We start from the raw sequence: 15,585 nt of genomic DNA, 5'->3' as shown, positions 1-15,585 counted from the left end.
TGTGTCGTTTGCCAGTGTATGCCATTTGTATACTCTTTTTTGTTCCCTAGCCTATACCAGCGACTATGTATTTTATTTTAGCTTCTATCTCATCTGGAGAGCCTCAAATGTTATGCCTCCTGTGATCCTCCCTTCCTGCTGCACTTGCATTTGCTGGTTGCAATTCTTCTGCTGTCATCAACAGTATTCCTCCTTCTGCCCTGTCCTCTCTCTCTACCCTAAAATTACAATAATTCGTACATTCTCTCCATGTAACCTATTGTTCAACAGCTAAGGTTCATATAATGCCTATAATTTCTGGCCGAATAAAAACTATCTAGGTACTCAAAATTCTTGATGCTTTTATCATTAGTATATGAATTATAATTTCTCTTTTCCCAAGATACTGTTCATGTTTTAACCTGAGGAAAACTACATTTGGCATTTGTTGATCATTCCCACTAAAGATACTTCATGCACAAACTTTGTTTGCTTACACTTGATAAAGGATTAAGCTAAGAATATAATTTCTTGACATCTTTAATTTATAATATAACCAAGTGAAAAAACTTTCATCTCACACTCACTTGCCTCAATGGTGCCTGCATACAGTTGCACATGTTTTTATTTTCCTAATTTTGCACCATTCTCTCTCTCTCTCTCTCTCTCTCTCTCTCTGCTTGCTCTCCAAATCCATTGCAAGTAATCAGTTGCATATAAGTTCTTTCATTCATCTAGAATCTACTTAATCTAGATCATTGGTGGCCAACAGCAGGTCCCCGGGCCACATGCAGCCCGTAACGTGATTTTGTGCAGTCTGCAGCAGGATAAAAACTATATTCAATTATATGTATTATGAATTTAGCTATTAGTTTCAGCTACAGATTTTCTGATTGATATGCTAGTTATATTCATTATTTCTGATGATGGAAACAATTTATGTTCTCAACATGGAATCAAAATTGCTTTAAAAAGATTACTCAATTTATAAAATCTACTACTTCTCTGTGTGAGTTGTAGTAGTGGGAGTGGTAGATTTGTATGCGCTCCAGAGTAACGCATGATTGAAAGTCACTTGCTCTGCTCTGGTTACAGTGATCAGTTTCAGAGACTCAGTTTCACAGTTAACAGTGTTATTGTTGCTGTTTGTGTCCCCTGGTCAGTTACTTCAGCCTTTGTGTACTATGAGTAAGAAACGTGAGATCTTTGAAGAAAATAGGTCATTTCAGGAGAAATGGGAAAATGAATTTCTGTTTATAAACAATAACGACAACAAACCTTGTGTGTTTGCAAGTATTGTCTGTGCACAAGGAATATAACCTCAAATGCCACTACATACAGCACACCATGCTGCTAAATACCAAGAATACGTTGGACAAGTACGTATTAAAATTGTATGTAATTTGAAGAGAAAGGTTAGTGCTCAGAAATCTATTTTTACTAAACCAACGTCAATACAAAAAATCTCACTCTTGGCATCGTTTGTTGTAAGTGCAGAGATAGCAAAAGCAAAAAAAAAAAAAATCATTATCCGATGGTGAATTTGTAAAACACCGTTCTGTGAAAATGGCACGTGCATTTGGGGAAGATAATTGCCAGTAAGTTTGAAAGTGTCCCACTATCAAAACAAACTGCAACAAAAAGAGTCGAGGAAATAGGTTATTACATATTAAATAAATTAAAAAGTGTTATTACAGATTCAGCTTACTTCTCGTTGGCTCTGGATGAATCAACTGACATAACAGATACATCTGAACTTCTAATTTTCATTCGAACTGTTTCCAAAGACTTTATTATTAATGAAGAGCTACTAGCATTAGAGTCATTGCATAACACAGCCAAAGGTCAAGACATTTATGATGCAGTTATGAAGGTTGTAAATGCTACTGGTGACATCAACAATCTCACAGCTATTGTGACAGATGGTGCCAAATCAATGCGGGTACTCAAACAGGCTTAGTTGGCTTACTAAGGAAGGCTGGAATCAATTGTCCGATATTGCGCTGCATTATACATCAAGAAGCTCTGTATGGTAAAATTTTAGAGATAGAGGATGTTATCAAGACTAGAATGAAGATTTCTGCCCTTAATAATCTAATTAAGGGCAGAAATTGGACCTTGACACACTGCAAGTTTCTTTCTTTTCTAACAGAAATGGAGGCAGAATATGATAATTTAGTGTAGTACACAGAAGTACATTGGCTAAGCAGAGGGAACTGTTTGAAACGGTTTTTTGCTTTGAGAAAGGAAATAAAACAGTTTTTAGAGGAACACGAGAAGACAAACAACGAGCTATCACAAAACTATCTGATCCTCATTTTAACAGCTTACTCGCCTTTCTAACAGACATCACACACCACATGAATGAACTCAACGTGAAGTTACAGGGACGTAACCAAACAATTTCAGATTTAGTTGGACACCTAGATGGGTTCATAAGTCGACTCTTTTTAAATTTCACCCTAGTCAGAGGAAACTGGTACATTTCCCTTTCTGCAGGGAGTTGATGGAGGAGAGCCATGACATAGACTTCAAGTTTTCTGTACCAATGTTAGACCAACTTTTGGAGCAATTCAGTAAGCAATTTTCTGACTTCAGTGACATGCGGCCACAACTGACATTTTTTAACAACCCAATGAAATGCAACATTTCAAAGCAGCATGACACTATTCAATCGGAGTTATGTGACCTTCAAAGTGATCCCTTTTTCCAGTCAAGGGCAGAGATAGGCATTGACTTTTGGAAACTGGTACCAAGAGAAAAATATCCTGCATTGAGTGATTTCAGCTTGAGAATTGCATCTATGTTTGGAAGCACATACATATGTGAATGCACTTTCTCAACTATGAGGGCAGTTAAATCGTCACAAAGAAGCCGACTGACTGATGACCACCTTCAGGATTTGTTACAAATATTGTCATAATCGTCGATTTTCAACAATGATGATGATGAACATGTTACATTTAAAAAAACCAGAAATATGTAATTAATTTAACAACTTATATTTAAATCAATCGAGTATTTTATATTGTTCTCCCAGTAGTACAATGATTTAACAAATATAGTAATTCAATACATATAACTATTGCCTTGAAAAAATGCGGAGTTTATTTTTATTTAAGTTCTGTCTAAAAGTGTGCGGTCTGTGATGCTACCACTCATCATATATTGGCCCTTGTATAGAATGAAATTGGCCATGCCTGATCTAGATCAACCTTTCACCTCGTGGCAAGATAATAAAATAATAATAATTAAATTTTTTCTTTTCCTGGACATTTTACCCATCCATAGTACTATAAGGTAGAACCTTTGTAGCTCAGTTGATAACAACAATGTAAATCTAAAACCCTTTGGTTGGAAAGACCTAGGTTTGAATTCATTCTAGGCTACTAAGAACCTGTCTGAGGACTTTTCAACTGAAGATGAGATACTTCATAGGTCATGAGTCTTAAAAGCCTAGAAAATACACTAAGAAGAAAAAAGAAGTAGGTTTAACAACCCTTGCATTTTTGGGAACAGTGTTTAAAAAATTAATAATAAATAATTATTTCTTTAAATTCTTTCAGCCAGAACTTACCAACTACTAGTTAATCATTTAATCAAGACTTGAATAGTTCACAAACTAGTTGAAATTTTGCTATTTTTTTTGGATTACCAAATCCAATTTTTTTGACTAAACAATTGCTTAGATTCATTTAATGTTTTTCAGTTATTTGTAGATTCAAAGCTGGGAAAAGTCAATAGGAATTATATTGATGTACTGCTTCTTCAGGAGGATTTGAATAGGCAGAAAGGTGAGAAAATTAGTGAGGATGGCAGTTTAATGTGGCTAACTGTAAGAAGTTTTATTTGTGATCCACAGATAGAAATCTGTGTATTCTTTTGATAGGACTATACTGGAAGAAGTGAAAAGAACAATATATCTTGTGAGGATGATAAATATACAGTCATCTACCATTTATCTGACCACATTAGAAAGGCAAAACTGTTGACTGAAGGGCTGGATAATTGAAGTTCACAAACTAGTTGAAATTTTACTATTTTTTTTGGATTACCAGATCCATTTTTTTTGACTAAACATTTGCTCAGATTCATTTAATGTTTTTCAGTTATTTGTAGATTCAAAGCTGGGAAAAGTCATTAGACTTTTCCCAGTTGAATTGAAGGGTCATTGTTTTGAAGGTTGAATAAACTATAGATTACTGCAGATAGGGCTGAAATTCATGAAATACATTATAAAAGTGGTGAAAACAACCCTAGAGAATAGCTGCAGTAAGGCTAGGTACAGAGGTGATAATCAGTATTGGGACTGTGTAGTGTTCATTGTGAGGATAAATAGAGAAATGTGCAATCTGCAAAGTTTGGTGGATATAGGACAAGAAGGAGATGATTAAAGCATATTAGTTAAGGGGTATATAGGGTATTTAGGTATTTATCTAGTTCCAAAGAGATTGAGAAGTAACTTTTTTCCTGCATGAAGGGTGATGGGTGTGCAAAATATACTACTTGAGATAGTGGTGCAAGTGCAGATGGTAAATGAGTTTAAATGTGATATGATGGACTTTCAGCTGCTTAAAGCTGACCTCCTGTGATGTTTCCTCTGACTCCATGAATATTAATTAGGTAATAATAATTTCAATGTACTAAGGCCGTTATCCAGTGCATATTGGATTTTTTTTTTTTTTTTGTTAATATGTACAAAATGAATGCCATAGAAATTTCATAAATCATATTTTTGAAACTGCCATTCTCTTTTATTATAGGTGCTTATATCCAAACATTTCACAGAAATATCATCATGTGGACGTAAAACCTGTTGTCCTGAGTTTTTTGCTTTCATTGCAGGGTAAGTATATGTTAAAGTAATGACTGCCTGCAAATCGCTTAATATTGATTTTTCATTGCAGGCTACACACACACGTTAAAGACTGACTATGCATTGCTTTAAGCTAATTTTTGTATCTTTGGTAATTAATGTAGTGTAAGTTAATTGATTATTATTTAGTTAAGAGTTTATTTGAAAATCAGCAATTAACTGGTTGTTATATTCGTTTATTTTATATGTTATTGTTTAATTACGAATATTTCTTTCTTTGTGATTGTGTAAATTCTCTGTAGATATAAATTAATGGATAGCTATGTAATTCATTAATAAGTTTTTTCATAGTCATTGCTCCACCCGACTTATCACCACTGTTATCACACCCCCATCTAAACAAGCCAAAACATGAACAGCTGCTGGTCTACATCCGTATATAGTTTGGCTTTCAACTTATTGAACCAACTTCTCATTTTCTTCTTTTATTTCATCTACTTGAGTTCTTTTAAATGGCTTTCCACATATGATTAATGACCCATATACCCATATAACAAATATCATAACTATTGCAACCAAAGTCTGTATGTGATACATTACATGCAGACTGTGCTTGCACTGGTAAAGGATTAAACAAGAATATAATTTCTTGGCAAGTGTGATTTACTTATACCATAAGTCATTCAATCCATCTTCTAGCTGTTCATGAAACACATCAGCAGATGCCTTTCTTTATCCTTAATCACTTTTTAACACACAGTACTGTTGTGTTATAAGTTTTGCAGTCTCTCATGTGAGATTGATATAAAAAATGCTAAGTACATTTTAATAGCAATCCAGTCATATATCTATGTCATAAGGCATTTTCATAGTTAAGCAACAGTTTCATCTAACTAGAAGGCAAATATTATTTAAAATTAACAAAAGTGTGTGCTGTATCAAACACTCTCATATTGTTATTGTTTTAAACAGTTTAGAAATATACAAACTATTGTGGAGACCTTTTGATTAATGAAATTAACATCCTGTAAGTTGTGATTTTTTAACAAGTAATTTATATGAACAGTAATAATAGTAAATTAAATGTGTTGCAGAAAACAAACCCCAAAGCAAATTGTCTTGACATTGAAAATTATGAAAAGAAAGAATAATGAATATCATTTATTATTTGATGACCAAATAGGCAAACATGGTTTTCTTTTAAAAGCTTCAAATGAAGGTTCACCTTTTGAAAGCAACAAAGCTTGCTTTTAAAACTTTCAGAAGTGATTTCAGAGGTACAAGAATACAATCTTTGGCATGAATTGCTTTAGTAAAAGATGATAATAGTATCCAGGATGTTGTATATTCATCTTTTATTTGTGCTTTTCATTGAGTTTCATTAATCTGATAGCTGTTTCAAATTGTCATTTTTCCTTACATTCCATTCATAAATCCAAATATCAATCTAATTCATGCTTGAAAGATGTATAATTTGTAAGTGAAATCTCAATAGCAGTATAGAAATCATTTAGGCACTGATGATTTTACTAGCAATTGAAATTTCATTTACAAAAAAATACATTTTTCAGACATGCACTAGCTTGATAGCTTGGTTTCTGCCCAATCTGTAATGAGAATCAACAATTTAGAAGAAATATCAGGCTGATAAACCTCTTAATTATAACACTTATTTTCATTATCATTCCTGGTATATAGGATATTATGAAAATACTACATGAAAAGTTTACTTTCATGATATTCTGTAATCTGTTATCTGTCAGCACTCCATATTGTCAGATTTTATATTTCTGTCTTCAGAGACACTTCTAACTGCATCAATCTGCATAGATCTTGATCTTTCTCTGGGTCTTTTCCTGCATCTGACATCAAACACCTGTTTTGCTAGATTTTCCTGTCCCATTCTGTTTAAATGACCATACCACTCCAAATTGGCTCTACTCCATCACTCTCGAATGCTAACAGTGTCAAGTTCCTTCCTGATATCTTCATTTTTAATATAATTCTGCTATTAGTGCCTAATATTTCTGAGAACTATCATATCTGTGGTCTTTGATCACCTGTTTTAATCCATAAATTAAATTGGTTTGAACACTGCCTTGTCAGCTAATATAGTGTTTTAACTAATTTCTCTCTTATTCCATATAAATTTATTCATTTGACTCCCTGACATATGAGCTTTGCTTATTCTGTTGTCTATTTCCATATTTAAATATGGAATATTTGTCATCATCACTAAAATTATGCCTAAATAGCTTAAGGGTTTCACTTGTTCATAGATTTTCCATTCAGGACACAGCTGTTGTTTTCAATGTTTCTGCTTGTTTTTACAGTTTGGTCTTTTTAGTGTTTATTTTCATATGAAAATTGTTGCAATAGTTATTCAGTTTAGTTAAATAATCCTTAAGATTTGCACTGTATTTATTTAATAATATAACATCGTTTGCCTAAAGTAATATGCTATGTTGAATATCTCCAGTTTTGATATCAGGTCTAAATGGCACTTTCCTTCATAATGTGATACATATTGATGATGAATAACAGCAGTGGAGATAGTGTGCACACCTGTTTCACACTTTAATTTACATCAAACAATTTTCTTTTATCTCCAATTCTAACTGCTCACTTGCAATTCAAATATAGACTTTGAAATATCAAATATAGACTATCTATTGCTTGATATAATGCTCCATTTAATGCCATCTTCAAAGAGAACTTGATGAAAAACACCAAAATGGAGACACCAGTTGGATCATCAACTACAAACAAGTTAAATTAATGCAAAAATTAAGTGACGCCACTAGTAGTCACCATGGAAAGCAGTATGCAGGCACTGCTTAGGAAATGTGCAAGACCCTTGTGGTCAAATATATGCTCCACAGAACCTTGCATGTCCACAACCACCTTCAGTCCGTTGCCTAAACTCCAACCTTAATAGTGTCCACTACCACCTTCAGTCTATCAAATCCCACTTACTCTTTCTGGCAGAAACTCAAATCTCACCTACCCTCAGCACTATTTATTTCAGCCTTCCAAACTACACACTCATTAATTCCTTTCAACCCAAGGGTAGCTTCTGTGCATACATCTGCTCTGACATACCCTGCCAGAGATCACCCAACAAGAATCGCCCAACTTTGATCTTCTTTGGTTGAAAATATCCCTTCCCCACCCAGTCAAATTCATTTGCTGTTGTTATCATTTCCCTAATGCAACCAACTACTCTGAGCTCTTAATTTTCTCTCCTTAAAAATTTATTTTCTCCATCCCACTTTCCCAACAGTGAAATCATCCACCTGGAAGATTTTAATGTCCACATCGCCAACTGGCTTTCCTCCTCCAGTTGTACAGATCAGGTAGAGATGCTGAAACATTTGCTGTCACTAATGACCTTATACAACTTGTTCAGATGCCAACTAGAATACCAGATAACCCGAAACACCCTGGATCTCTTCCTCACCAATGACCCTTCCAAACACAGTGAAAGTAGTGGGCACCCCCCCCCCCCAGGTAATTCTGACCACAACCTGGTGCTCATTTCCTCCCCCATCCAACAATGCCTACACAGCCACTCCCATACAAGAGTAGGTTGACATTACAATGGTGCCAAATGGGACAGCCTCTTCGACTTATGCATCATTTACATGGTTGGACTATTGCTTCCATCCTTCACACGAGTTTATATGTTTTCTTAACTTACATGAATTACCTGAATTAAATAAAATTTTCTATGTGATCTGAGTCTCACATAACGCGATTTATATAACATGGCATTTCTGCAGAACCTAACATCCGCATTATACAAGGGTTACCTGTACAGTCTTTTAAATCAAACGTAAGTTTCTCCTTTACCAACCTACTATGCACTGAACTTATGAACATATGCACTGAACTTATCACCATAGTAGGTTGGTGATATTGTGTTCAGTGCATAGTAGGTTGGTAAAGTTTCTCCTTTACCAACCTACTATGCACTGAACATATGAACATATGCACTGAACTTATCACCAAAGTAATCCTCACCGGCATGGAAACATACATTCCCCACACTACTGTGTTCTCTAACTAAACCCTGGTTCTCCAAAAGATGTGCTAAGGCTGTACAAATAAAAAATCAAGCATACCATAACTGGCTCGAATCAAGACCTCCATTCTCTTTTAGAGCTTATACTGAAGCTCAAAATAGATGCAAAAAAAAACAAAAAAAAACAATGCTTCCAAAACAGAGTTCTAATGAGCAAATAGCATGAAACTAGCAGCCGAGCCTTTTGGTCTCTTGCCAAAGCAGTTGCCCATAACTTCTGCCCAACACTGTTCTCACTCCCCTATCATACTCAAATGGCTTTATTGTATCATCACCCACAGAAAAAGCTAATCTTTTGGCTTCACACTTTGTTGCCAATGCATACATAACTGACAGTGGTATGTGTCCCCCAGCCATTCCAGATGCCCAACATACAGTGCCCTCTATACCTTTTGCCAGAAAGAAATAAAAAAAATACTGTCCAAATTAGACACAAGAAAGTCTCCTGGCTTGATGGCATTCCTCCAATTGTCCTGAAAGTTTGTGCACCACAAGTGACTCCTATCCTATGTCACCTGTATACTCTCTTACTCTACTGATATCTATCTCACAGCCTGGAAACTGGCCTATATTCAACCCATTCCCAAGAAGAGCAACAAGTAACTGCTGTCCAACTACTACCCTATCTTAGAGAGGACTAAAGTAATGAAAAAAAAATCATCAATTTCCAACTCCTACACCACCTTGAATGCCCTGACTTAATAAACAACTGCCAGTATGGATTCTGTTGCTGCCGATCAACAGGAGATCTGTTCACATGTTTCACCCATCTCTGGAGAAATGCCATTAAGAAGTTTGGCGAATCTCAAGTCGTTGGACTTGATATCTCCAAAGCTTTTGACCAGGTCTGCCACAAAGGTTTACTGCTCTCACATATGGGATGATGCCTTTAAAAGCTCCCTCAGAATGCTTGACTCAATACAGAGGATAGCAATTAGACTTAATAATGGCCCATCTCTTACCAACTGACTTCTCCCACTTTTGCACAGACATTTAGTTTTCACAGTATGTATTTTCTACAAATATTTCCATTAGAAATGTTCATCTGAAATAGCATCAATAATTCTCCCACAGTGCATAACTCATTGGAACACATGCAGCTGGTACTGAACATCCCTTCGCAGTGCACCTTGGAACTCACAGAATAAGTTTCTTTTCATCTTCCTTCATTCCTGCAACTGCTGTATCGTGGAACAGTCTTCCCTCTGTTGTGTTTCCTAAGGAATACAATATACAGGTAACCCTCATATAATGCAGTACTTATACAACACGGTTTTGATATAATGCGGTACTTATACAACGCAGTTTCGAAAAAAACATGGTCTACAAATTGTAGTAACCCTTTATATTTTCATATGTTTTTCACCGTGCGACTTAAAAATCAAGTGGTGAATTTATATTAGGGGAAATACCCTTTAGCACGCATGTATCAATTGTTTACTGTATAAAGTATTTATTGTTATACAACACGGTTATATAACAATAAACATCAATTTCTTTAACATAAACATAAACATCTTTGTTTTCTGCCAGAAAAGCTCATTAAAAATCATAAATGCATTAATCTCAAGCTGAGCACTTTGTTTTCTGGCGAGTTACATACAATATGTAATGCTTTTTTATGTAAAAAAATTATTTTTAAAGTATTGGCCACAAACTGCAATGAAAGGGGAAACCAACATTGAAAAGAAAATTAATTTCTCTTGATGAAAAAAAATTAAAATCTTGGATCGGTTGAAAAATGGAGAAAAACTAGGAATTGTTGCAGGGACTTTGAATTTAAATGAATCAATAATTCAAACAGTCAAACAAAATGAACATAAAATCTGAGAAAGTGTTTATTGCTGGCTTGACTTTAAGTGCAAAGTGCGTTGCTCATGTACGCGATATTCTAATGGAAAAAATGGAGAAATCTCTAATGATTTGGATAGATTGCATTCAAAAGAAAATTCCTTTGGATGGAAATCTTATTAAACAAAAAGTTCTCAAAGTTTATAAACATTTATAGTGCAGACCAGGTGTTCAATGCGGATGAATCTGGGTTATATTGGAAAAAAATGCAATAACTGACTGTATTTCGAAAAATGGAAGATCAGCTCCTGGATTCAAAGTTTTCAAAGACAGAATTACTCTGTAATGTTCTCGTGCTATGAAAGATTAAAATAGGCACCTTACTTTATTTTGCCTAAAACATTTACGCATTATGTGCAACGAAGTTTACATACAATTTGTAATTTTTATAATTTTATACTATGTATTTGTTTCATAATTTATGTGTTTTCTTAACTTACATGAATTACCTGAATTAAATAAAATTTTCTATGTGATCTGAGTCTCACATAACGCGATTTATATAACATGGCATTTCTGCAGAACCTAACATCCGCATTATACAAGGGTTACCTGTACAGTCTTTTAAATCAAACGTAAGTTTCTCCTTTACCAACCTACTACCAATATACAGTACTAATGTACTATAGGTAGATCAACCAACCCCCTTGTGTATGGCCGCAGCATGAAAAAAAAAAAAAAACATCTGGTATTCTGATGTTTGACCATTCCTGGTTGAATGGTTCAACCTCTCCACATTTTAGATCTTTGATGGGTTTTTTTTTCCTTCTACCTGAAGTGTTAACCACCTTACTGGCCATTATGGATCAAATATGCATCCTCATACGCTTCGTATCCTCATATATTTCAATATAATATCAATGGTATTACAATTTTAGTATACACTTCCCATCCATGATAACTTTGATGTCTATAGACCTCTTGGCCGTTAGTGTGGTTAATATACTCTGCACTTCTCTTGAATATTTACTATCTCTGTTCATGTAACAGTCTTTCAAAGTCATTACACTGGATATCCAGAATATCTTTATTATCTTTGATTCCTTCAACAGTTCTTTTTCCTTAATTGCTGAGCTTTTGCAATAGCCTCCAAAAGATTGTTTTTCATTTTCTTGATGTTTCTCTTCTATATTCTTAGAAGTGTTTCCATGATCTTTGTTTATCTACTTTTGCATTACTTTGCTTTTTTCCATTTATCTCTGTATTTTATTCATATTCTGATTTTTTTTATTCTTGTAGATAACTTCATTACATGCCTTTCTGGCTGAATCAGTCAGTGTTTTTCTTCAGAGTCTGCCAATGAGTTTCCAAGATCCAATTCTTATCTTCATATCTTTCATTTTCTTTGAATAATATTTGTATATTTGAGTCTAAAGTTCTCCTGTGACAGCTGCTTGGCATTTGATTCTTTTCAATCAGTTGAATGCAAAACAGTAAAATGTTTCATTTTGACACCATATGATTGTAATGTTTGGTAGTTTTTCCTCTTAGTTTATTATATCTTTTCAAGATCTACAGATCTAACTTCAGATCTCTTATATTCCCATGCCTTACTGGTCTTAATTCCTGTTTAAACTGAACTCAGTTTGTTCTTCCCTAAGTTTGCCATCCACATATTTTCTTACCCTCATCTCAAGCATGCTTGCATAAATCCTATCTGGAGAACTCAGTGGGGATATTCCTCCATAATTATCACATTTACTTTAGTACTATGAGAACTCATCTCCAATCATCTAATTGATCATTCCTTTAACATAAGGGTGTTTTAAAAGTAATTGCAACAAGCACTTGATTAACTAACTTCATGGGTTCTCAGTAATGGATTCAAATTTTGAGCAGAAAAAAGTATCTGGTGTTTGTCTACTCTTTTGTCATAAATGTGAACTTCACCTGGACCCAGAGTTAGGGATAGAAGAAACTCTTATCCCTGTAGCAACAGAGGCACATTTCCTAGAACTCATATTAAAAAAAAACAAAAAAACTTGCACTTTTTGGTTATATTTGTTGAAATAAGCTATTGGAATTAATGTAGGCAATATTACCCACACTGAATATGTTAATCTTCTCTGATAGGAGGTTTATACCCCACTGTGCTCTCTCTCTATCAAGAAAGTTGCTTACTACCTCATTCTACCTGCAGCTGTTTAGTACACTTGAAGCAGAGTACTCCAATTTCTTACGAGTGTATGCTGATGTTTTGAGAGCCAAGTCAACTGGATCTACTGTTTTTCCTGATCACATTGTCTCTAATCAAATGTTATACTTATCAATAACTGTACTGCCAAGCTGCATTCCATACAAATTCTGCTCCAACTTATGAACTCAGAGTTCTTTATAGGTATGTTCTCTTCTGTACAATCCATATCCATTACTCTATGATGGTTTACAATTATTCTATCAAATGAAGGCACTTAATCTAGATGTTTGCTTGTTTTGATCCTCAATCACAGTGGAAAGACGGATGGAAGATGATTGGAGAAGCAGCTGTTAGATCAGCTTGGACTTTCTTTACTCACCATTTCTCAAGCCTATATACATTCAAATAATAACAGATTAATTAAACCATCAGTTGGGTCATTCTGGCAAGGTAGCACCAACAAATAAATTGCAAGAATTTAAACCTGAAGTTAAGCATTGGCTGTGCAGTCGACACTTGTTAGACTATGCATTGGTTGCAGTCATATATATATATATATATATATTCTTACCTACTAATGGCAGCTGTTCCAGCTCTATGCAAGCACTGTAACAGTCATCTTACCATATCCATTACTCCATATCATTATCCATATCATTGGTAGTGTCATTCCCTTTAAAAAAAGTTGAGAGAGAGTGAGAGAGAAAGAAACATACTGCTATAGCTGAGCTCTAATGCTTTACATTGCCTTCATTCAATATTATGCTACCCAATTCTGCACTCAGCAAATGACTTGAAATGACTGAATATTTCCCTTCAAATCATTTCTTATATCATTTATGCACAAATTAAACAGCAGTGGTCGCCTGCTTCTCCATACTACTCTTTTGTATCTGTCCATCAGCCATCCTTGTACCCATATCACAAACTTCATATCCATCCTTATTTGTTCATTTGCATAACAGAGTTGTGTGTGGTATCCTATCAAACAACCGTTGCAAAATTCAGCAGTATCACGAAGCCATTTCCTTATCCAACTCAACTGTCATTCTATTATAAAAAGGTGAGTAAATTACTAATGTATACTCTATCTTTCACAAAACCCATGCTGTTCCCTCATACAATATGCTATTCCTATCCATCCATTCCTCAAAGTTTCCTTTGTTCAACTTCTCTGCTATCTTTGCCACTACTCCTGAGATAATGATTGGTCTCTAATTTTCCACCTCTCTCTTAGAGCCTCCTTTATGCAACTGAACTATTTTGACTTCCTTCCACTCTCTTGGAACACCACCCTATTACAGAAAAATGTTGCCCTCACCCCATTCCTAGCGACATTTCTCAGCTATCAATGATTCCCTCTTGTCCTTTTCCCACCCTACATAAAATGAAAAATTCCATCAACTGAAATCCTGTATGACCCTTTTAGAAGTTTGTAAGTCTCAATCATATCACCCCTCTTTCTCCTGTTTGCTAATGTCTGCAGCCTACAAATTTTCAATCTGTCTTCATAATCAGTATTCCACAATCCTGGTATCATTCTTAACACTCTCCTTTGCACTCTTTCCACTGTATCAGAATCGCAATAGAAACCAGGAGACCAGACTTGCAACAATAGTCCAACTAAGGTGTTATCATGGCTTTGTGAAGAGGCAAAATGACATCTTTACATGTCAAAGTATGTTTCATCATTGCAATTATTTTTTGAGTTGTATTTGCAATCTTTGCTACATGGCCCCTGAACTTCAACCTTCTGTTTACTAACGCTTGAAGATCCCTAGCCTGATCAGTTTCTTCTGGCATAATCCTACCAATATAATACAACATTGGATATCGAATCATAGCAAAGTGCATGATTAGTGCCAGTTAACTGACACTTAACTGGCATACATTTTCCCATGCCTTCAATTCCAGCCTATTAAAATCATTCTGCAAGTATTGCATATCAGAGGCCTTCCTGATTACCCTACCTGTTTTTGCATCATCATCAGCAAATAGCTGTGTGCTGCCTGTTAAATCCTTTCCAATGTCATTAATGTAGATTGAATAACAGTGGATCAAGGACTAATCCTTGTGGCACACCAGGATTAGTTACCTTAAATCTTGCAGACTCACATCCCTCTTATCCCACTTTTTTTATATTTGTCAGTCAACCCTTCTCTTATCTACGCTAATATTTTATAATCCAAACCCATAATGCTGTATTCTGTCAAAAGCCTTCACAAAATTCAAAAGTATCATGGTGTAACCTTTCTCTTGTCTAGTTCAATCATAACATTGTTATAGAATGTGAGCAAGTTGCTAAAACATGACCTTCCCTTAGTAAACCCATGCTGTTCATTACAAAGTAGAGATTCACTGTCAACTCATTTCTGAATGCAAGCCCTAAACAATTTTTCCAAAATATTCACTACCACTCCTGAGCTACTGATTGGTCAATAATTGGATACATCGGTCTTTGCACCTTCTTTGTTCAATGGAATTACCATACATTCTTTCCATTCCTGCAGAATCTTTCCTATTCTGAGACTCAAATTTTATACCCTGGTCAAAGGAATGGTCAATTCAGCTGAATACCGATGCTGATATCCCACCAGTCCCTATTGCTGAATTCTTATTCAGTTTGTGCAACAGCTCTGTACCTCCTCTTCATACACCTAAGTTTCTTCATTTACTGAAGAAGTAGTGATGAAATCAGTTTGATAGCTTTAGCAAAAT

At 35.0% G+C, this 15,585-nt stretch overlaps 1 protein-coding gene across 4 annotated transcripts in view; it reads left to right on the top strand.

Annotated features, from left to right (window-relative positions):
- LOC150097176 (uncharacterized) overlaps positions 1–15,585 on the top strand; it is a 296,897-nt gene that overhangs the window by 230,931 nt on the left and 50,381 nt on the right. For all 4 annotated transcript variants that reach the window (XM_090407105.1, XM_090407107.1, XM_090407104.1 and 1 more), the window contains exon 16: positions 4,743–4,825. In XM_090407105.1, coding sequence (XP_090263231.1) covers positions 4,743–4,825 — 83 coding nt within the window. The remainder of the gene's footprint in view (positions 1–4,742; positions 4,826–15,585) is intronic.

This window comes from Typopeltis vanoorti, chromosome 17, assembly GCF_054136105.1.
Source record: "Typopeltis vanoorti isolate ZY-2024b chromosome 17, IOZ_Tvanoo_1.0, whole genome shotgun sequence".
NCBI lineage: Eukaryota > Metazoa > Arthropoda > Arachnida > Uropygi > Thelyphonidae > Typopeltis > Typopeltis vanoorti.
This window is presented reverse-complemented; position numbering and strand designations above follow the sequence as displayed.